The 22,270-nt window shown below is 30.7% G+C and overlaps 3 protein-coding genes across 4 annotated transcripts; 1 reads left to right on the forward strand and 2 right to left on the reverse strand.

The window, feature by feature from the left end:
* Positions 1-369: 369 nt before the first annotated feature.
* Positions 370-3,326, reverse strand: HVA22G (HVA22-like protein G). 2 transcript variants are annotated; one of them, XM_016349303.3, is made up of 7 exons: positions 3,075-3,326; positions 2,377-2,417; positions 2,173-2,271; positions 2,020-2,076; positions 1,829-1,892; positions 1,534-1,746; positions 370-966 (listed from the first exon to the last, which is right to left on the reverse strand). In XM_016349303.3, the coding sequence occupies exons 2-7, from the start codon at positions 2,406-2,408 to the stop codon at positions 487-489; spliced, it is 945 nt and encodes a 314-aa protein (XP_016204789.1). In that variant the 5' UTR covers positions 2,409-2,417; positions 3,075-3,326; the 3' UTR covers positions 370-486. The 2 variants fall into 2 exon arrangements, with proteins under 2 accessions (XP_016204789.1, XP_016204788.1); XM_016349302.3 differs by having other exon boundaries at positions 370-969.
* A 4,868-nt stretch (positions 3,327-8,194) lies between these two features.
* Positions 8,195-10,057, forward strand: LQY1 (DnaJ/Hsp40 cysteine-rich domain superfamily protein). The gene is made up of 5 exons (XM_016349305.3): positions 8,195-8,474; positions 8,563-8,646; positions 8,931-8,982; positions 9,453-9,609; positions 9,865-10,057. Exons 1-5 carry the CDS (start codon positions 8,316-8,318, stop codon positions 9,884-9,886), a joined length of 474 nt encoding a protein of 157 aa, XP_016204791.1. The 5' UTR covers positions 8,195-8,315; the 3' UTR covers positions 9,887-10,057.
* Positions 10,058-11,606: 1,549 nt separating this feature from the next.
* Positions 11,607-15,189, reverse strand: LOC107645309 (cytokinin riboside 5'-monophosphate phosphoribohydrolase LOG1). Its single transcript, XM_021103625.2, has 6 exons — positions 14,668-15,189; positions 14,247-14,344; positions 13,626-13,656; positions 13,450-13,549; positions 12,543-12,613; positions 11,607-11,994 (listed from the first exon to the last, which is right to left on the reverse strand). The coding sequence occupies exons 1-6, from the start codon at positions 14,806-14,808 to the stop codon at positions 11,776-11,778; spliced, it is 660 nt and encodes a 219-aa protein (XP_020959284.2). The 5' UTR covers positions 14,809-15,189; the 3' UTR covers positions 11,607-11,775.
* Positions 15,190-22,270: the final 7,081 nt, after the last annotated feature.

A 22,270-nucleotide genomic window follows, 5' to 3' on the forward strand; every position in this document is an offset into this window, starting at 1 on the left:
TTGCTCGTTAAAGCTAGTTGACACCATTACACTATGTCACTAACATGAAGAAACAAACTACACAAAGCTAATACAAAAATCCCATTTCATGTGGCATTTGGTAGCTACTATAGCATATTTGGTTTAGGTTTTGTAAAGTTTATGACTATTGATCTGCCAACTTATACACTCTCACCCTTTGGTACTTCTTTGAACCAATGTATCTAAATATAATTTGATTTAGATATATCTATCTCGTGACGTTTCAAGAAGTGACACTTACAGGATATGGGGAATGGAGGGAGGATATCTTCTAGCTTTTGCCGTTTTAAGGTTCTAAAAATTAAACCAAACATGCTAGAGCAGACAGAACTTCAAACAAACACATAATGAAGCAACAAATGGAATGAAAACTTGGAATAGATTTACATAAAGTTCTACAACAATTAAATGGCTGTCATCGTTCACCTACCACTATATGAAGCTAAAGTTGACATTATTAGCACACTAACGAGTTGTTGATCGGGTTTTTCTTAGTCTGCCCCGTGTAACACGAATGCTTTCTTCCATTAGGGTCTCCTTTGGAGGAGGGTTCCCATTTTCATTTGCACCAGAAGATGAAGACTCTGCTGCTTCACTCTGCTTTGGCTCTGCCTCAGCTGGTGCAACTTTGTTGGTGGTTTCAGGAAGAGAAATAGACCTCTGGGTTAAAGCAGACTTGGGAGGCATACCTGAACCTGCCACAGGAGACTTGGGTGGAATACTTGAACCTGCCGGAAGAGACTTCTGGCTACTTAAAACTGCGCCAGGAGCAACTGCTTTTGGCACCTGGGCTGAACCCACCTCTTCTGTTACCTCCTTCTGGAGCTGACTTGAAGTTGTGCTAGAGGCAGGAGATGGAGGTTCCTCAACTTGTAGTTCTGCCGGAGAATTTGGTTGGCGATTAGGAGTTGCAGGTTGACGAACCCTCACTCCTGGCCTCTGCTGCTGCTTTAACAGACAATTTGTTTATTATGTTAGAATATGCATAAAGAAGAATTAAGATAAAGCCCTCAAAGATATCATCTAATGCCACAAAGAATAGAATGATACCCATCAAGAGAAATATTTATTAAGGTATCATGAAAAGAGAAATATTTGTCATCCATATTTTTTCTCCTCTTTCTGTAGATTTAAATGAGAGTTATTTTAAATGAGAGTTATCAAGATATTGGTTTATTTGTTTAGGAAGATGGTACTAGCTTAATAACTTGGGAAAACATATGTCCTTCCTAGATTAATCGTTTAACTGTTTAACATGGACTCATTAATATGTTGTTTTGAGTTTAATTGATATGACAAGCATGTCATTTGCCTATACCTAATTGGAAAAATATATCTTGACATTAAATTACATAGTAGAGAAGAATGAGAAGCACAATACAATTCCAAACATAAAAACTTCATCATGGAAATGTCATGTTATTTTTATATTTTATTTCACTGAAATTCTAGCAAAGTTAGGCCACATTCAAACATAACAGCAAACAACAATACATAATCAAAATCAACTACCTGAGCAGCAGGACGAGGAGTTGGTGTTGATTGTGCAGCAACAAACTGCAAAATGTCAAATATTCTAGTCTGGCCATAACTAGCAGCTCTTTGCCAATACAAAACAGCCATATCTCCTGCTCTTGTCCTCATTTCCAGCAAGTTGCGATCAATCTCTGTCTCATGCTTTGCAACATACGGTCTAAAGAAGGAGTCATACACATATGTTGTTCCCTATCACAAATATCAGGAATTTTACTATCATGTTGAAGAGAAGAAAATAATGAATTCCATATTTCAGTAATCAATTTAATACCCTGGTTTTAGGATACCACAGAAATATGAAGAATGCCAGCTTAGCTTCACTATACATTGGGACCCTTCACGAAGAAAAAAAAATCAAATAATAAACAAGACATCAAAATCAATATTCTTCTAGGAGAGAAGAAAGAAAAAGAAAAGAAGAATAGATAGCATTGAGCACATTGATAAGATAGAATCCACTACCATGATATGAAAGTATCACCGATTCTCTCAAAAACTGTCAAAACAGCCACCAAAATCCTGTGATATAGAGGGAAAAACAAAAGTTGGTATAGGTGTTTGTCACCAGAAATTATCAATTCATGTTCATAGCTTATCAATCAAAATAATATGTACCAATACTGGCACCAAAAGCGAAGCTGCTCGATTTCTGGCTTATTCTTTTCAACCTGTTTATAGCATTCGTATGCTGGATAAGCATAGCCAAAAACCATCCTGCCAATGCATCAAAGCACAGAAAATTTGTTATATTTCTTTCAAATATTACAATGCAAACCATTGATAAGATAGATCGGGAATTTGAAATGCTGTAAAACTTACACAAGCCCCCTGGTAAGAAAGGATCCAATCATTTCGCTTCCCTGACATCGAAGAAGAAAAGAGAATCGATTAAGCTAAACAGAAACCGAGCAACCAAAACAGCAGGATAAATATGGTCCCTACTTCATATTATCTACGATTCGATTGCATATTCAAGAATTTTAGTCTCAGATCACTCTAATATTAGAAAATGAGAAGAAAACCAGGCTTCTTAGGCAAATGTACACTACACATTGAAATCAAAACTCAATTGAAAAAAACGAGTTTTCACCGTCAACTTGGATAAAAATATAAATTATAACAAAAAAGGTTCAAATTCCATTCTCGTAAAGGGAAAACACAAAAGAAAAGAATCCGCATCTTATTGTTCTTCAAAATTCCACGAGTCATTTTCAGTTTTCTCTCTGAACTTGAAAAATTTAGAACTACATAATATACTGATATACAAAAAAAAAAGAAGAAGATGATTCTAATATCTAGATGAACAACATCAAGTAATGCTCATGGAAGTAACTATCGGCATTGTGAATTAGGGCGAAGCAAAAGCAAGATCAAACTGAACAACACAGTTACACATATCAGTAACATTCAAATGCAGTAAGATACTAAAACCACTGGATTCAACTCATCGCAAATTGCAAAATCAAATAGAAAGCTAGCATTTCTTCTTTGAAATAAGGAGAGAAATGAAGAGAGACCTGAAGATGTTTGCGTCGCGGAGGAGAGAGAAGCAAAGTGTAAATCCGTTAACCGTTACGGCGGAGGAAGAAGCAAAGCTGATAAGGATGGGCGGAGAAACGGCGCCGTCAACGGTTACGGTTGTCGGCGAGAGAGAGTGTGTGTGTGAGAGAGTGAAAGAGAGAGAAGAGATTAGAGTGGAATAGATGAGATTGGAGTAGCCGTTTGCTTAAATTGTTGGTTTATGCAAATTACTGCTAACTTGTATTATTATCAGCTAATCAGCTATAACATAAACTAAAGTGCTCAACACTGTAGCATTAGACTCTCTCACTCTCGTTCTAACGGGTAATGTTTCCGTGTTACATCACCTACGCTGTTCCTTCACTTTTCTTGATCAATCGCCCTTCATCGCTTTCCAATAGTTCCTTCTAGACTATACTACGTAGGGGTGTTATCGGTTCGGTTTGGTTCGGTTTTGGACTAAAAACCAACCGAACCGATATGATCGGTTTCTATAAATACACAATCGTTCGGTTTGTTATTTTTACAACAACTGAATCGAACCAAATCGAATCAATAGCGGTTTGATTCGGTCGGTTTTTTTTATTTTTAATTTTTAATGAGCAAAATATGAATCACAATAATTAGAGGTTTAAAATAGTCAATAAATTGAAATAATAAGAGTAAAACATTGAAATGGTTAGGGGTTGGAGATTTTTGTTGTTAGGTTAAAAGTTAAAATAGTTAAAACATTGAAATGGATGCATATCTTGGGTTCGATTTGGTTCGGTTCAGTTTTTATTGAGCCAATCGAAAAACGAATCGAACCGATTAGTTTAAAAAAACCGATTTTTTCGGTTTTTAAATTAGTTGTTGTAATTTTCGGTTCGATTTGCGATAATTTTCAGTTCGGTTCGATAACTTACACTCCTAATATTACGTGTACATCAAAATCATTAATTAGTATAAAATATATATTAAAATATAAATATATATTTAAAATAAATTAAATTACAGATATATTTAGATATAAATATATTAATGATTAATTTTAATAGATAATTTTAATATATGAATAATATTTTTATGGTTTCTATCACTAAGATACTCTTATAGCTCTTTGACTTAAGGTCAAACATAAAATTTTTTTATCTACAATATTTCTTAATTCAATGGCTAATTCATTGTAAATTTGAGTTTTATTTAATGATTTATTATTAATTAATAAATTATTATATTTTTAAGACAAAATTTAAATTTTTAAAATTTAAAAATAAGTTAAAAAATAGTTTATTAAATTCAAATCTTTTAGTTTTAGATTAGAAATTATACATTATTATATGATTAATATATACTACTTCTATTTTCTCCCCTCTCCTATTACTATCATTTTTTTAATAAATTACTGTGTTTAGATTTATTTAAAAATATACTAAAAGAAGAATTATATATTAGTTTGATTGGATAAAGGTTTTGTACTTTTGTATTACTTCACTCTATTTCATATAGTGGTCAACTTAAATTTTGATTTGAAACTCCTATAGATATATCACTTAAGAAAAAAGAAATCGTAAAGGTATTTAAAATTTTTATTAACTCATGTATATATTTGCAATAAAGAAAACGTTTATATACTAAATAGAATAAAAAATTGTTATTTAAGGCAAATGTTTGATTTTTTTTCCCCTCCCGCTTAGTAGCTCATTCAATAATCAATATTATATTGTTATTAAATTTAAGAGATTTTATCCGTAAATAATCAACGATGATTCCACATGGTAAACCGAAAAATTAAACAAACAAAAAAGGACAAATTTTCCTTAAATATGCAGAACAATCAACTGCGTTTCTTTTTGCCTTGATATCAAGAATAATGGTTGTTTTAACCAAGTAAGATACAGGGATCTGACAGAAGTGATACCTCAACAAAAAACAAAAATAAAAAGAACTTTCGTGATAATGATGGAAATGAATTTGAAATGGAATGTTCTCTTTTGAAATAACCATATTTCGTATTTCTGTTAACAATTAATTAATTATATAATATATAGTACATAAAGATTTTAAATCATAAGTGTGTATGTGGTTGCATTAGTCAATGAGAAATGACTAAGTAACCACAACCACTTCAAAATCTTAACAAGGACTAGGAAAGATAGGAACGCAAATTGGGCTATCCTGTCTTAATTAATTAGCTAATTAATAATCTTATCTTTATTATATTCTCTGGGGTCAGCTAACGTAAACTAATAAGTAATAATCAAATGTGTGCGTCCAGTTTTATCTTTTTTTTTTTTTTTTTCTTTTCTCCCCTGAAAACCACGTGCGTTGTTTTCTTCTTTTTCACACAAATTATTATTTTTTTTAAATGTTTTATTTGAGACGATTCTCATGTAATATTTACATGGATATAGGTAAGACGGTTTGGATCGATTTTGAGTCAAAATTTCATCCGATGTTAATACTAGTTTTATTTACGGTGCGGTTTGGATTTAATGTTTTTTTTTTTTTAATTCGATCCAATCCGATCTGATTTCAAGCGATTTGGATTGTATTAGATTTGCGATTTTGTAAATTAAAAAAATTAAATACATATAACAAGTCTCAACATCAAATTTTAAATAATCAACAATGACATAACAAATCTCAACAATATTTTAAAAAACCAACGATAACATAACAATGGAAATAAAATTCTAGGTTAGTTAAAATAAATAAATAAATAACATTTTGAACATAAAATATTTATTAAATAATAATAATACATGAATAATATAAAAATGTATAATAAATTGAACATGTTATAAGTATAATTGTAAATATAATAATAAAATAATAATATTATAACACATTGTACGGTTTGGATTGGATTGGATCGATTATGAAAAGTAGATCCGAAATCTGATCCGATTTAGCGGTTTGTAAAAAATAGAATCCAATCAAATCCGAATTAGTACGGTTTTAGTTTAAATTGAATTGGATGAACGGTTTAATTTGAATCGGTTTGGATTTGAACACCCCTAGATATAGGAGCCTCCACCTTGCATGATGGATCTTAAATCATGAAAATAACGAAAGCCATTATGACGTATCACATAATATATGTTAAAATACAAATGTGGGGCACAAAAATATTTGAAAAATGATGTCCAAATCGGTGACCGAATAATAAACATTGTGAAAATTTTCGTTTGAAAAGGAACCGTATGAATGTTATTAGTCAAAACTCTATTGAGTTCGGGCATGTCAAGTGTTAGTGTGTTACACTATTTACACAAATGGGACACTAAATAATATCAAGCACACTCGATCATCATCAACCACTTTCTTTAAGCCACAATTTTGATCCCATTAACAAAAATTGCAAATGCGTTGACATGCATCTAGTCTAGTTATATATTACATCGTCATCCATCTATATATATGTTCTTTAATGGGCATGAATTGCCATTATTGCCCCTTGAGAAGAAAAAGGGTTGCAAAGAGAAGCAATTGGAGTGGATGTCACGCTTTCTTGGGAGCTTCTTATGTCAAACACAAGATAGCTACCTGAGGGGAACAAACATGGTACATTTTTTTTACTTCCAAAGCAAAAGGTGAGTGATCTTATTAGGAGTTAGATAATTGATAGTATAATGCATATAATATAAGATAAAGAAAAGCAGCAAAAAGGGAGCTATGTGGATGTGGTTGGAGAAGTTGATGTTTCATGTTGAAAAAGAGAAAAATTAAGGGCAAAAAAGAAAAGATGAATAGCCTTGGATTCTACGTTTCTCAAAGTATCTATGATCCATATTCCATTACACATGCCATGGGACATGGGAATGTCCAAGACATATAAGATATCATGTACCATGATGCCAAATTACCAAAGTTGAAGCATCCATGGTCAATGTTTTGGGTCTTTCCCACATGTATGTGCCTCCTTAATTTAATTATATGTTTGTTGGGTTGTCACTCTCATGTCCACATACATATATATGCCCATCCTTACTTTTATCCATTTACTCCATTATTTCTCTTCTATGACATCTATGAAAAGGAAAATAATTTCACCTAATTATTTTTGTTCCCTTGCATTTTCATCGCATCCCACCTTAATTTGTTTCTTTATGTATACTCATTATTAGTTATAATAATTCAAAAACTTTTCTCCTCCCTAGCAATGATGAGATTAAAGGTACAAGAATTTATGATAAAAATGAACTATATGTAATATGTAGTATACTACGTAAGTACATCTTGATATTCACGAAAATAATAATGGTTCATGCCCTGTTTTAACACTAGGGTTTAAGCTCAAATAAACTAAAAGGCACAATCTAAATATTGGCTTTTGTTACTTACCGACCTCTCTGGAAGAGGTCGGACTCAAGGAATAGCTGACAAATAACACTTATTCAAATAAGTAACTGTTCATAAAATCTCTCAACTCACTCCCTGAAACCATATTTCAAGATAAAGGGACGGTTATCCACCTTAAAAGGTGGAACTACTCCAACGGTGGTTATTAGATCACCTCTATAAATACGCTGACACTCCTCAGATATCTCTAAGTTCCAATACTCTCTAAACCTGCTTATTCCTTTACTGACTTAGGCATCGGAGTGTCTTTGCAGGTACCACCCCCATTCTTTCACATACACAAGTCGGACGACGGCTCCGAACGCAAACTAAGTCGGAGACCACCTCCTCTTGACGCTTGGGCCAGTACTCTAAGCCCAATTCACCAATTTCAGGTTAACCACGTAATAATAATAAAAATATGTAATATATTTATATGCTAATACATATTAATTAAACTCTTTCTAAATATTCCTTACATATTGAAAAATTGGAACTGATACTGTTCTTGGGTCATTGAGATTCTTAATACTTTGGATCTTCTTGAAACCTAATAAAGAAGGAGGAGCCTAACTTGACATGGACATTGGGCCTGTAGAAAAAACGGTATGGGCTCTAGGCCGATCATTTGATAAGCATGGTTGAATGCTATAATCCTTGGAATAGTAAAAAGAGTAGTTGGGCCTTTGGCCCTTAATATGACCAAAAAAGAAAAGTGGTTGGGCCTTTGGCCCCTACTATGACCAAAAAAAAGAGTGGTATAGTTTAGGATAAGTTGCAAGTGTTGAGTGGCAATGGAGGCACGTGTATAGCATGGGACCAACTCCAAAGACTATGTGGTTGTCAATTGAAGTTGTTTGGATGATGATGATGGTAGCTTGAAGAATTTGATTGAAGAAGAAGAAGAAGAAGAAATGGCACTAGCTCCTTCTCCTTCTTCTGTTTGTGTCCCTGGGTGCCGCTTGCATTTGCATTCTTCTTTCCTCTCTTACCCTCTCAACTCCTTCTCTCCCTCAGCAGCTTCAATAAGAATTCAAGCAAAACCCATTAGAGCTGAACTTGATCAAAACACGGTTCATAATTCATACTTGTCATTAACCTTCCTTTATTATTACAATTATTATTAGTTGATAATGAATATAATTATTGGAAATTCTTCAGGTAGTGGCTATAACGGTTGGTGTTGTGAGTGTTGCAGTGGGGATTGGTATTCCGGTCTTCTATGAGTCTCAAATTGATAATGCTGTCAACACCTTTCTCCTCTCTCATTTACTTTATCAAATTATTATTAGAGTGAATACCCATCCCTTATAATTATAATTATCTCGAAAGCACAACGAGATTCTAAAAAAAAATACTCCTTTTGGTCAAATAACATTAACTTTTTTTTTTGTCACAGAGGCCTTTTTGTCCCTCGAGTTGGATTTTTTTTGTCAAGAACTTCGTTGTATTTCAAGATAATTATGAGGGACTGTTTTGGATTTCTCTCTTATTATTATTACTATTCTTATCGTTATCATTTCTTGCAGGCTAAGAGAGAAAACACGCAAGCCTGCTTCCCATGCAATGGCTCTGGTGCTCGTAAGTATACCCAACACTTTGTAATTCCCAACCAACTGTTGTATCTTTTAAAATGCAAGTTTGTAGTGTGTACTATCATTTAATCTCATGCAGTATTTATTATTAGGCTAATTCATTCTCAATTCTAATAGCATTTTCAAGAGATAACTACTTTGGCTAATGCAGCAATGTAGGTGTGTAATATAGGGTGTTGCAATCCACCTTCTGGTTAGAGTACACTTTGTTTAATTTGAGCATGACTTTTGGTTATAAATGAAGTTGATTATTATTTCTTAGCAATCTAGGGTGATAATTGTGGCCTCAGGGCATATCATTGTTTCTTAAGATTTTATTGGTGAATTTGTTTGTGACATTTTACAATCATTGATGATACAATGCGAGATTGTACAAGGGGAAACTTCAGAATTCCAATTCAATTTGATTATAGTCTTTTAGCATTCTGACATTTGAAATTGTTACTCCTCTGCCAGAGAAATGTAGATTTTGTTTGGGAACAGGAAATGTTACAGTTGAACTTGGTGGCGATCAGAAGGAGGTCTCGCGCTGCATAAATTGCGACGGTGCTGGTTCACTCACATGCACCACTTGTCAAGGATCCGGAATCCAACCTCGTTACCTTGACCGGAGGTATGCTGTTCGCCTCTCTGCTTATCTTTTTTCCTCCCTTGCATTGGTAGTTTACTGATCAACAAGTTGATTTTCATATGCATATTAGGAGCTACAAACTATATAAAACTATAAAAGGCTAATTAAGAGAATCAAAGGTTGAGGACTTCCTAGATTAACATAGTTAGGAATCCCTCAATTCTTAAATAGTTGTTAGATATATTAGGATTTGCTCTTGTATGGTTGATTGCCATTTTCATGTTTCATTTCCAACAGGGAATTCAAAGATGATGACTGAACCATATTAATTTGGATTTTACTCGTGAGGTTAATGTTCGCATTTAATTTGTTTGATCTGTATACACAACTAATACAACTATCAAAATCATGTTAAACAATTCACTTCATTTGCCTTTCAATAATACACCTCTTCTTCTATCTCTCTATAATTTTCCCACTTTTGAACATTGTTTAATTCAATTATTCATTGTCCTAGATAGGTTTAAAAATTAGACTCTGTTGAGTGAAAGAAAGGGTGCAAGTAGGAATATAATGTTAATGGATGATTGAATCCAAATTCCAAAGTCATGATATGAAATTGAGAAAGCAAACATGTCACCCATTCCTTGCTTTCTTCAAGTTTAATTGTTTATAATATAAATTTTTAAATTTATTTTGCTAAATAAACTCCAGTGACTTCCAAAACTACAATATATATCAAATCAAATCATTCAGATTCAGTACTTCATTACCCCATTATATATTTTGGCCACATAATTAAACTAATCACAAGATTGGTTCCATTATCATTTGCAATGATTATCAGCTATGCTCTGCATGATGATGCGATCCTATGATTAAGAAAAATAAATATTGTTAGTGGGCCTGTGGAAATTAAATAAATATACAAGATGCGCAATCAAGTTCGTGCATCTTCGACTATTATTATATAATATATTGGAGCTTATGTAAATAATATTGAATCATCTGAAAAGATCGCTTGACTCGTGTGATCCTATAATAATGATAAAACATATTTAGAGAGTATGAGAAATTGATTTGAAACTTTTATAAAAGGAAATTGATGTATATGAAACTAATAAGATGGAAGCAAAGTTCTTTAGCAATTGTGAAGATAATAAGGCATGAATTAAAAGGCTTCTAAATGATTCATTTGCAAACAAACATTTAAGTGGGACATCATGATTCCCAATTACGTACGTCATTAAGGTCTTGTTAATCAAATCTTAAAAAGCATTATCAGTTCTTAATATCTTTATTTTGGCCCATCTTTTTAATCTTTTGACCGGGATCAGAAAAGGCTCATTCACAAAAAAAAAAATAACAATAATAATAAGATTAATGGATGCATGGTGATGGTGATACTTGTCCATAGGTAGAAAAAAAAAAAAAAGAAAAATACTTGAACAATTTGAAGTTGAATCAAAAGCCACCAGACAAGGGTTTTCCTTTTCCTGCATAAATAGTTTCATGTTTCTTCTTTTTTCTAACTACTAGGGTTAAATTAATTTTGAGTGACCGTACGAAATAATCACCTCAAAATCTTGGACATTATTATGGTGAAAACTCAGGTGAAGTCGACTTCACGTGAAGTTAATACCTCAGAGCCGTTAGATGATTTGACTGATTTGACTAAATTTTTATCTAACGGCTCTCAGATATCAACTTCACGTAAAGTCGACTGCACCTAAGTTTCCACCCATTATTATTCATGCTTTTGGCGGTTTTCTATCTTTTATCTGTTAGAAACCGCCAAAATATAAAGAATCCATGATCAAATTAAAGTATTTTTCACCCTCAACTTCAAATTGTGAATCATTTATTTATAATTTTTCATAAACAATTTTTTGATACCGCCGCAATATTGATACATGCTTTTTTTTTGGCCTAGTGACTAAATTGACCTACTTTTAAATAAGTGATGTTTTTACTACTTATTTCGTTTATTTTTTGAGTCAATTGAATTGATTTACGTGAATTGTTTTTGGTAAGAATTATTGAGAAAGAAATAGTAATGGCACATATTTGATGACACACAATATAATAGACCTACAAGACACAAATGTAGTTCATGATTAACAAGATACACATTGTGAGCGAAAAAGGCTTCATTATGTATCGATTGAGAAAGAGAAATTAAAGCATTGAAGATTCAATTTTAGAATGTTAAGTATTTAGTAAGTGTTGGTCCATCTCCCAGCTTTGCTTTGGGGCCACGCCACAGTGCTTTGGAACGTATTCTTCAAGCTTACACATAAGTTCTTGGGCAGTTTGGGCAGCCACAATAATGTGACGGGCAGCTGGTGTTATGAAACCTTCATCAACAGCTTTGTCCATGAATGACAACAATGAGTTATAGTATCCATCCACGTTCAACAACCCTACCTGCAATTTCAACCATTTTTATTCACTTTTCATTGATTAGGACCCTCATTACCTCTTTTTCATTCAACTTTTCTAATATATGCTACATTCTAGTCTTTTTCTTTTTTTAAAACAAAATTTATCCTCATAAAAAATTGTTCATATAAATAAAATGAATATGCCAATTCAAATAAATACATTTTAGTGTTCGTAGCTGTTAGTGTTACGAGTGTGAGGAGTGTTGAAATTAGTCTCACATCAAAGAAAGCAAGGAAGAGTAAGGAGTTAATAAGATGAGAGACCCATTAACTTGACACCTTAGATTTTTGAGTTCGATGTAGTGTCTTCTCATCTTATGTTCTCTCGCCCACAGTTGACACAAAAGTAGCATTATTTGTGTGTCTTAGATAGGATGAATAGGGTAAACACACTATATATTAATTAATTCGGTCACTTTTTGTCTACCTTCATTTTGGAATATTCAATTTGCTAAAAAAAAAAAAAATATCTGAACAATAAGAAAAAAAATTCCAATAAAAATATTATATATATATATATATATATCTTACAGGTTTATCATGAATTCCTAATTGAGCCCAGGTGATGACCTCCAACAGTTCTTCCAAGGTTCCATAACCACCTATATATATAAATATAAATCATCAACAAATCAATTAGTGGATTACTGGTTCCTAATAATATATATGAATAGATTTTTTAATAGAATTTTACAGCCACTACAAGAATCTTTCCTTTTTGGGTACCTCACAGGAATATACTCTTTATTGAAACTATAGCTACACATATAAAGTTTTGAAAAAATTATAAGTGTATCAAAAATACTGGTGTTTCAATTGTTTTAATCTTTAATTTTAATTAATATATATTATATATTTTTTTATAATTCAGATCAACGGTTAAAATAACTGGAACACTGGTATTTTTAGTACACTTAAAACTCTTCCTAAAATTTTATTATCCCTGACTCCCTAAGTAAAACATTGATTGAAAGAAGTTGACGTCTCACAAATATGGTACATATATAGGAAATAAATGAATATATGTTGGAGATGATATTAAGCTCAATGAGTTATAAAAATAAGTTGTAATTAATTTTGGTTGAATAATTTTTTTATAGTATTTTATTTTTATAATTTTAGTTAGAATGATAAAAAAAAATTTGTACATATATATAGAAAATAAATGGATAACAATATGTATTCTGCAGTACTCAGTTATTAGTTATTAGTTTTTAATTTTAAATTTTGTATTTGTTCATATGATAAATTTATTCTCTCTTTGAGTTTTCTTTTTCCACCTCAATTTTATTTTTTTTTTATTAAAATCAGATTTAGACCATAATTTCATCAATATATACTAACATACAATGAAAATTAGAAGATATAAGTAAATAAGGTTTTATTTTTAAACTAATTATGAAACTATATTTAAAACTTGATGGTATAAAAATAAAACCTGGCAAAGCAATAAATGCATCAGCTTGTCGAACCATTTCAGCCTTACGTTGGTGCATTCCCGAAACTGCCCTCACTTCTCCCACAGTCTCTCCTGTGATCTGAAACACATGATTCACTACCATTGTCCTTTTCAATAATAAATATTTTAAAACAATAAGAAATAAACCTAAATACCTCTCTCGGCATTAGAGTCTTAGGGATGACCCTACAAACAATAAGGAATAATCCTTGATTAGGTAATATTATTTTTTAGTATATATTAATGTTTCATTGACATAAATATATAAGTAAGGTTGTGTGATTCACGATGGAGAAAAAACACATCCATCTTTAATAATAATAATAATAATAATAATAATAATAATAATAATAAATTATTCTCAACTTTCATGTTACTAAGTAATATTATAAAAAAAAATTATTTATAAAAATATATATTGCTAATCTCTTTAAAGATTGAATTATAAGATATTCAGTATATAATTTATAATAAACTAAAATACTAAATTCTTATATGTAACACTAGTTTTCACTAACAAAAGATTGAGATAATTTGGTCCCTAAAATTACACTCGAGTTTCAATTTAGTCCTTAAAGTTTTAATTGCCTCAGTTTAGTCTCCAAATTTTTTAATTAACTCTGTGACGGAAACCACTGTAGAGACTAACGTGATTAAAATTTAAAAAGTTCATGGACTAAATTGAGACTCGAGTGTAACTTCAGAACCAAACCCAGTATTTTCTCCAAAAGATTATTACAAAAAGAAGAAATTAATGAATGTGATGTAGTTATTACCCTAACACGTGGCGTCCACCATCAAAGACAACTTGTGAGATGAGACCCATTAACCCTATGCTTCCTCCTCCATATACCAAGTCTATATTCCTCTCCACCTGCATTCAAATTTTATTCTCATTCTTTTTTATACTTTGGTTTCTTTTAGGCTTTGTTTGGCTTAATATATTAATTAATAAATAAGTCAAGCTCTAAGAATATAACAATTCAAGAACAAATTAAAACTACCATAGGTTTGGTATATATATGCATGGATTGAAATATTATGTAAAATTCTTCATGAACTCCCTTTATAATTTCTCATAATTGTGAGACACAAGATTGAGAAAGAAGTAGAGTTGAATCACTTTATATATACATATAACATATCATTGAAATTGAGATTAACCACTTTACAAAAAGAATTAAAAAAAAAAATTACCAATTGTTTTCCAAGTTGAATAGCAGCAATTTGGTAGCTTGGGTTCTTGCCAGGGCTTGTGCCACAGAACACACAGATACGCTTGAACCTTGTTGATGATTTCATTGGTGCTTCTTCTTGTTGATCTTCTATAATCTCCATAATAATAATGCAAAAATTAATGAATAATTTTTATGTATGTATGTATATTTCCCTATATAGCAAAGTGAAGAGTGAATTGAATTGGTATAAATGAAAGAAGGGTTGAGAGAGGGGCAGAAAAGAGAATAGATTCAATAGAATATTAACAAAACGTGTATGTTGTGCTAAGTGCTAACTCATAAGTAAGCAAATATAGTTAAATTAAGGAATAAGGACGATGCAATTAACAATCTTTTTTGAAAGCAAAAATAAATTGAAATGCCCCCAAAAAAAAAGTGAGTTAAGGGAAATGTTGGTTGGTTCCCTTAAATATATATAACATGAGAATCAGTTCCATCCTCAAAAAACACACACATGTATATAATATCTCATATCAATGTCTCCAATGTATGCATCACACATCTCAATTTATCGTCTCTCCTCTCATGACATTTTCCTCCTAGCTTAGCCCCAAGAATCTTGTTCACATTTCCATTATTTAAGAAAAACTTAAGTACAAGAGAATATATTATTTTTTTAGTACTTTTAGTTATTAGTATAGGAAAATTTTCAAGTGTACCATCATACCGGTGTTTCAGTTATTACCGTTAATCTTAATTATAAAAAATATATATAATATAGGAAAATTTTCAAGTGTACTGTCATACCGGTGTTTCAGTTATTTTTAACCGTTGATCTTAATTATAAAAAATATATATAATATATATAATTAAGATCAACGGTTAAAATCTCTGATATACCGGTATGACGGTACACTTAAAAATCTTCTTATAATAAATATAATTAAGATCAGCGATTAAAAATCATTGATACACCGGTATGACGGTACATTTGAAAATTTTCTATTAGTATAATTCTTTTAGTTTAATAATTTAATAATATATTTTTAGTTTATATTTTTAAATATTACTGGTTAATTATTAACAAAAAATAATAAATTTTGTTATTCTTCATTATGTATTATTACTAATTTAATCATTTATGTCTTATTATGAAAATAAATAGATAACTTATTATGTTATAAAATATTGGTAAATTAAAGTTTGTTAATATTATTGGATTCCATTTTAGTTCTTACTTTATTTCTTTTAGTATATTCTTTCTTTGTCCCTTGTTTAATGTATAGAAATAATTTGACCTTTTTTTTTAATGTTAACTTTTGGAGTGTTATTAGGGGCTAGTAAGCAATTTTGTCGCTTGCATGTAAATTAAGGTGGTTGTGCTCTTATTAGGTACTTCAATTTTTTGAAATATTATTTTGTATGTTGTTCTTTATAAAACCTTTTAAAGTGATTCTCCATATAAAATCAAGTCAAATCAAAATACATGAAAGTAGAGTATGTAAGGAGATTATTTCACTTTTAAAGTATTAAATTTGTCCCCATTCCCAATTTTTTCCAAAAGAGAAATTTATTTATATTATTGTTGTTAAAGTCACAAGTTACTAGGGTGTTCATAGATCGGATCTAATCCGCATATCCGCGGTATTTATCTGAATCCGATCCGAAAATTGTGGATATGGATCCGATCCGCAAGGCTTTCGGATTGGATCCGCACACTAATCGGATCGGATTGCGGATTTTGTGTTGATATTCGCATATCCGCGTATCAGCAAAAATAAAGAAATAAATAAATAAATATTTTTTTTATGTTTTATTTCAACTAATAATTATCATATATGTTGTATTATTTTAATTTATTATTTAAGAAAAGTATGTTTAATATTATTTTACGAGTAAACATATTTAAAAGAATAAAAAAATGAATTTTATTGATTTTTTTTAATAAAAATAAATTTTTAAAAATATTTTTGTGTTTGTTGGATATATCCAATATCCGATCTGATCCGATCCGCACATCGGATCGAGTCAGATCGGATCCAACATTAAAAACTACGGATATTTGATCCGATCCAATCCGATGATTTTAGTACGGATCGAATCGAAATTTTGGCCATATCCAATTCGATCCGATCCGCGTGCAGCCCTACAAGTCACAACAGTATGTGATGATGAATCGCCATATGGATAATGATTTTAAAATCATTCACCGCTCATCTTAAAAAAAAGTAATACAATACTTGATTTGGTCAAATAAATACATGAGTGACTAAACACTACTCATAAATAATATATACATTATTGAAAATTTCAAATAATTTTGCCTTGATGAGATATGAGGTTATTTTATATTTTAAGAGATTGATGAGTCGTTTCATAAAATTTGTATATAGAAAGGATTAAATTAATGTTTCTAAAATTTAGTTTTAGCTTAAAAATACAATGTTACTGTTGGGGAGACAACTTGTAAACAAAAATAAAGGGGACATAGGATCTTTGATTTTATTATAACAAGAAGTACAAATACATTTAATTGGTTGCAATGAACATGCGACAAAGTATAAACTACTTTAATTTGGAGAAATTTATGGAATCTCATATCTTCTTTTGCGGAAGAATTCTGAGGACACAACACACAAGCATACTAAAATTGTGTGTTTTTTTTTTTAGAAAAAATGACAAATAAGTCCCTAACTTTTTGTCCTGCGAACATTTTTGTCTCTAACTATTGAAAAATACTTTTAAGTTCCTAATCTTCACAAAATTTGGACGGATCAGTCATTGACAGAGGCATTTAGACGGATCAGTCCCTAACACAGGCATTTGGACGGAGGGACTGATCTATCCGAATTTTGTGAAGGTCAGGAACTTAAAAATATTTTTCAATGGTCAGGGACGAAAATGTTCGCGGTACAAAAGGTCAGGGACCTTTTCAATGGTCAGAGACGAAAATGTTTGCGGTACAAAAGGTCAGAAACTTATTCGTGCTTTTCTTTTTTTTTTAAAGAAAAAACTTGCAATATTTAATTTTCTTCTCCATTATTGCGCTTAGTTTTACCAATAAGGGAAAGACAAAGTGAGGGAATTCGAAATTTCAACAATAATTAAACCAAACATGTATCTTTCGAAATTTTTAATTATAAATAATGACATGTACCAGTATCATAAAATAATATATTTCATTATTTCATGCAAAACGCTTCATATATATATATATATATAAAGAATATAAAGAGAATGTAATACGAATATTCTATCCTTTTATTGATTTATATATATTTAATTAAAAAAAACAGTTTTATCCATTTAGCCAAATGAATAAAATTCCATAATTTCACAATTGATAATGACTTTGATTTCTTTGATTTTCTTCATTAAGTAGTTGCTTTAAGATTTATTCCAGCTGCGTAGGAAACTAGAATTTGTTTCTAAAATTAAAGTCAAAGTGTAAAAAGTGTCAAAGAGATCGATAAGAAAGAACAAATTAAGACATTTACCTAAGTTCCATGCATAGCCTTCTATATATTTGTCAAGCAGTTTTTGAAAATACTATTCCTTATATCATATAATAGTATGTACATGTACCTTTATTTATTTATTTATAACAACAAGGGCACTTTTGTTGTTAGTAAATTTTACAAAAAATAATAGTTTGAATTAGTTAGTGAGATATCAGAATAATTAATGTGCGTCTCTCATTCCTTTTTCTACCGTTTTTTTATAAAATAAATAAATAAATAGCTTACCTAATCATGTAGTATGGCAATTTAAAAAAAAAACGTGGGTGGCTGATGAGTGCCATATAGGTCTTTTTCTTTTTTTTTTTTTTTTTACCAAAATAGAGAGATTCGAACTCGCAACCTCTTAGATGAGTATGAGGAGACTATGCTATTTGAGTTATAACTCATTGGAGCCATATGGGTCTTTTTCTTTCATTAACAATAGGTAGAGTAGCTAGTAGGGTAACATAAATGTCACACATAATAATAATAATAATAATAATAATAATAATAATAATAATAGGGTTTCAAAGTTATTTATGTCCTACAACTTAATTATTCATCTCAAGAAATTCCACAACACAACTCTAACTAGGGATCAATTAATAATTAAAATATTTAAATGTTGCATATCAAAAACCACAAACTCAAATCAAATTTTTATTCTTTCCACATATTCCAGGCCAAAAAGACTGAGATTGAGAGACAAAGACTAAGAGGTAGAGATTGAAATAAATTTCAGTATTTTATTTGGTGCAAAGTGAGAGACAGAAATTGAAACAAAAATATAATTCTAATTTAATTTGCACAGAGGATAAAATTAGAATTAATTAATTGAAATGAGGGTATTTTAGGTATAAAATGTTATTAAAGTTTTAATTTTCGTCTTTAAAAATTTCAATCTCCTGTGTCCTCACTTTTTGGAGGTACTGAAATACTGAAATTTTGGGGACAGAGATAGAACTTTTATTACCAGTCTCTAAACCAATAAATATGATACTAAGTCTCAGTCTCTTAGTCTCTCAGTCTCTGTCCAAGTCTCTAAACCAACAAATATAATATTGAATCTCAGTCTCCCAATCTCTGTCCCAGTACCTCAAAACAAACGCTACCAAAAAGATGATTAATAATGTTATGATAGAAAGCAAAATATGGACCCCAACATTATACTATATGTTATGGTCCTAATAACCAACCTTATTATTGAATATCACAAAGCACTCTCACCCGTGATAAATCCCACTTTCTAAGCTCATAATGCCACATGGAAAATAATGGCATGGGTTGAACCAAACTTTGTTCTAAGATATTTATAATAATACATACATGGCATCCCAATTTCTTCATCAAGAGGCTAATAAGAGTAGATCTTCTGTTTCTAGGTTCTCTAATTAATATAATTTGTTTAATTAATTTGTTCCTTAATGCTTCCTAATCCTCAAAATGCCGGGTTTGAATCACTCTCAGTGTCTTAGTTTCAAACTCTTAGTGCTCCATCCATCCATGGCACGATCACTTTGATTATTCCTTGTTTAGTTTACTTTTCAATCAAATGACTAATTAGTGTTTAAGATAATATTCTTGAGTGCTTATTCATATTATTATAAAATAATATTGAATCTTCCACGCATCAACTCAAACTTATCCAATCCAGAACTTTCCACATAATCTTATCTAATTTGGGTGGTTCTTAACTTGTGCTTCGTTATGGGTAAGGGTGGCAATATATACCCTACTCGTAGGTACTTAACCCGATCCCACCCGCTCGGATAAGGTTGTCAATCCGATTCGCAGCGAGTAGGGTAAGATACGGGTAGGGTTCTCGTGTGGGTCGAGTAGGGTGCGGGTTGAGTTTCAACCCTACCCGACCAACCCACACTCTATATATGTTTATATTATATACTTATATAAAAATATATTTTAAGTGGATGTTGAATCAAAGACCTCTCACTAAATGCAAAAGATCCTTAGCCACTAAAAGAAAATCATTAATTAATTATTTAATATTTTTTTTTTTACATAAAAATAAGTTCTATTTTAAATTATCATCAAATTATATAATAGTATTGTTATTTTTTGTAACCCACGGGTAGGGTCGGGTATCCGCAGATTAAGAGCGGGTAGGGTTAGGGTTGGGATATTCTCAACTCGCGGGTAGGGTAGAGTTGAGTTTATATAAAAATCTCAATCCGCATGTAGGGTTAGGGTTGGATCCAAACTCTACCCTACTCTACCCATTGCCACCTCTAGCTCTTACTTGAGCTTCTATGTCATCTTTTATTTTTTATATTTTATTTTTCTTTCTTATTTATGATTTAAAAAAAAAAAACCTATTCTACCACTAGAATTTGTGATTTGTGAATTGGTAATATAATAATATTTGCAATTCAAATTATCTCTTCTTTCTATGGTATATAATAATAATCCTTATAAATAATTAGTCATCATATCCATAATATACGATATATATCCTAATCATGTATATAAACCACGCAAAAACGAGCATAAACGTGTTCTTAATTTCTTAAGCCTCGCATAATATACTGATTGCTTATAAATCTAACTTATGGAAACCATTTGACTATACAAAATTATATTGATGAGTCGGTTTGAACTTTGAACTTGAAATTGTCATATTTTAGTTAATGTATGTGGTTCATTCTACTTGAAATGGGTATATTTTATGTTGTGTTTGACTAAGTTTTATTTAAATTCTTCTTTAAGGTTAACGTGGTTTTCAGAAGAGGATCATTAGAAAAATAATTAGGCCTTGTTTGCTTGTTCGTTAATAATTTATAGAGGGAAATGGTAGTAATATATAAGATGCCTCTCTGATTTGATTATATATCGTTCCTTCAGTATGAAAAAAGATAAGGTTCACCTATATATTACTACATTAACAAAATTAAGTGTTAGTTTTACGTGATCACCATCGTGTATTTAATTAGATGACAATATAAATTTAATAATTAAATCATATATATAGTTCTTATGAAATCAATTAAAGAAAAGATACTTTTTATTTTTATTGGACCATGTTAAACAAGAAAGTAAGCATAACTCTTCATTCATGCCAAACAAAGCCTACAATTTGGGAGAAGGAAGCTAATTAATTAACCCATTTATGTGAAGAAGACATTGAGAGTGATTACTCGTTTGAAGTCTATTGGGTAAGAGAGAATTTCGAGGTTATTGAGACACAAAGGCAATTTATAATTTGTCATTATTTTTTAATGATCTTTGGCTTAAACTTTCTTGGTTATGTCCTATCAACTTTCAACCACAATGGTTTTGGCTGAAGGAAGAGTCACATGGCATTTATTACCAAATAGGCAAATACATCCCTCTTTTCTTCGGTGGAAATACCTTTCTAAGAATGATAGTTGGGTAGAAAAATTAATTTTAATGGGACTATATTCTGTTAGCGAGAGTGAATTATTGGTGATCATTAAGCGAATAATTTGAATACTTGATATATAACTTTAAAAAATTGATATTCTTTTTAAATAATAATAATAATAAATTAGAAAATCAGAATGAATGAACTTTAATTATTATGTCAACGTGAGTATTAAAAAAATATAATGTAGAAAAGATCATTGACATTTGTTATTTAGAGAAAAAAAAAAAGTAAAAGAATATTATGTATGCTCATTAGCAAGTTATTATATATTTAGCAAAAATGGAATTGAGATATTATTATTATTATTATTATTATTTAAAGTAGGATCTAAATTATCAATTAAAAATCACTCATTCAAATAGTCGCAATCGAGAGAGGATATCCACCTTTGACAGTTTACTTGCTTAGGTTCTTATCTTGTTATTGAGTGATTGACTGAAAAATGAAAACCAAGTTTCCTTCTTGATCCCGATATTGGAAGTGTCGGTCCGGACCAATAAGAAGCATGCAGAATTTGCATTCCATTATCCCCTCAGGGAATTTATGGCTATCCACTTTCAGTCTTTCACACATCTTCTCTTTTCACCACTTCTTGTATGCCATCATATATACAAAATACAATAGTTCTTGGGAAGACATGTCACATGCCTATCCATTATAAAACAAGTACATAATAATATACACCAAAAAGTAAAAAACACTACCTACTTTCTTTCTAG

The sequence above is a fragment of the Arachis ipaensis genome, chromosome B6, assembly GCF_059453495.1.
Source record: "Arachis ipaensis isolate K30076 ecotype BB chromosome B6, ASM5945349v1, whole genome shotgun sequence".
NCBI lineage: Eukaryota > Viridiplantae > Streptophyta > Magnoliopsida > Fabales > Fabaceae > Arachis > Arachis ipaensis.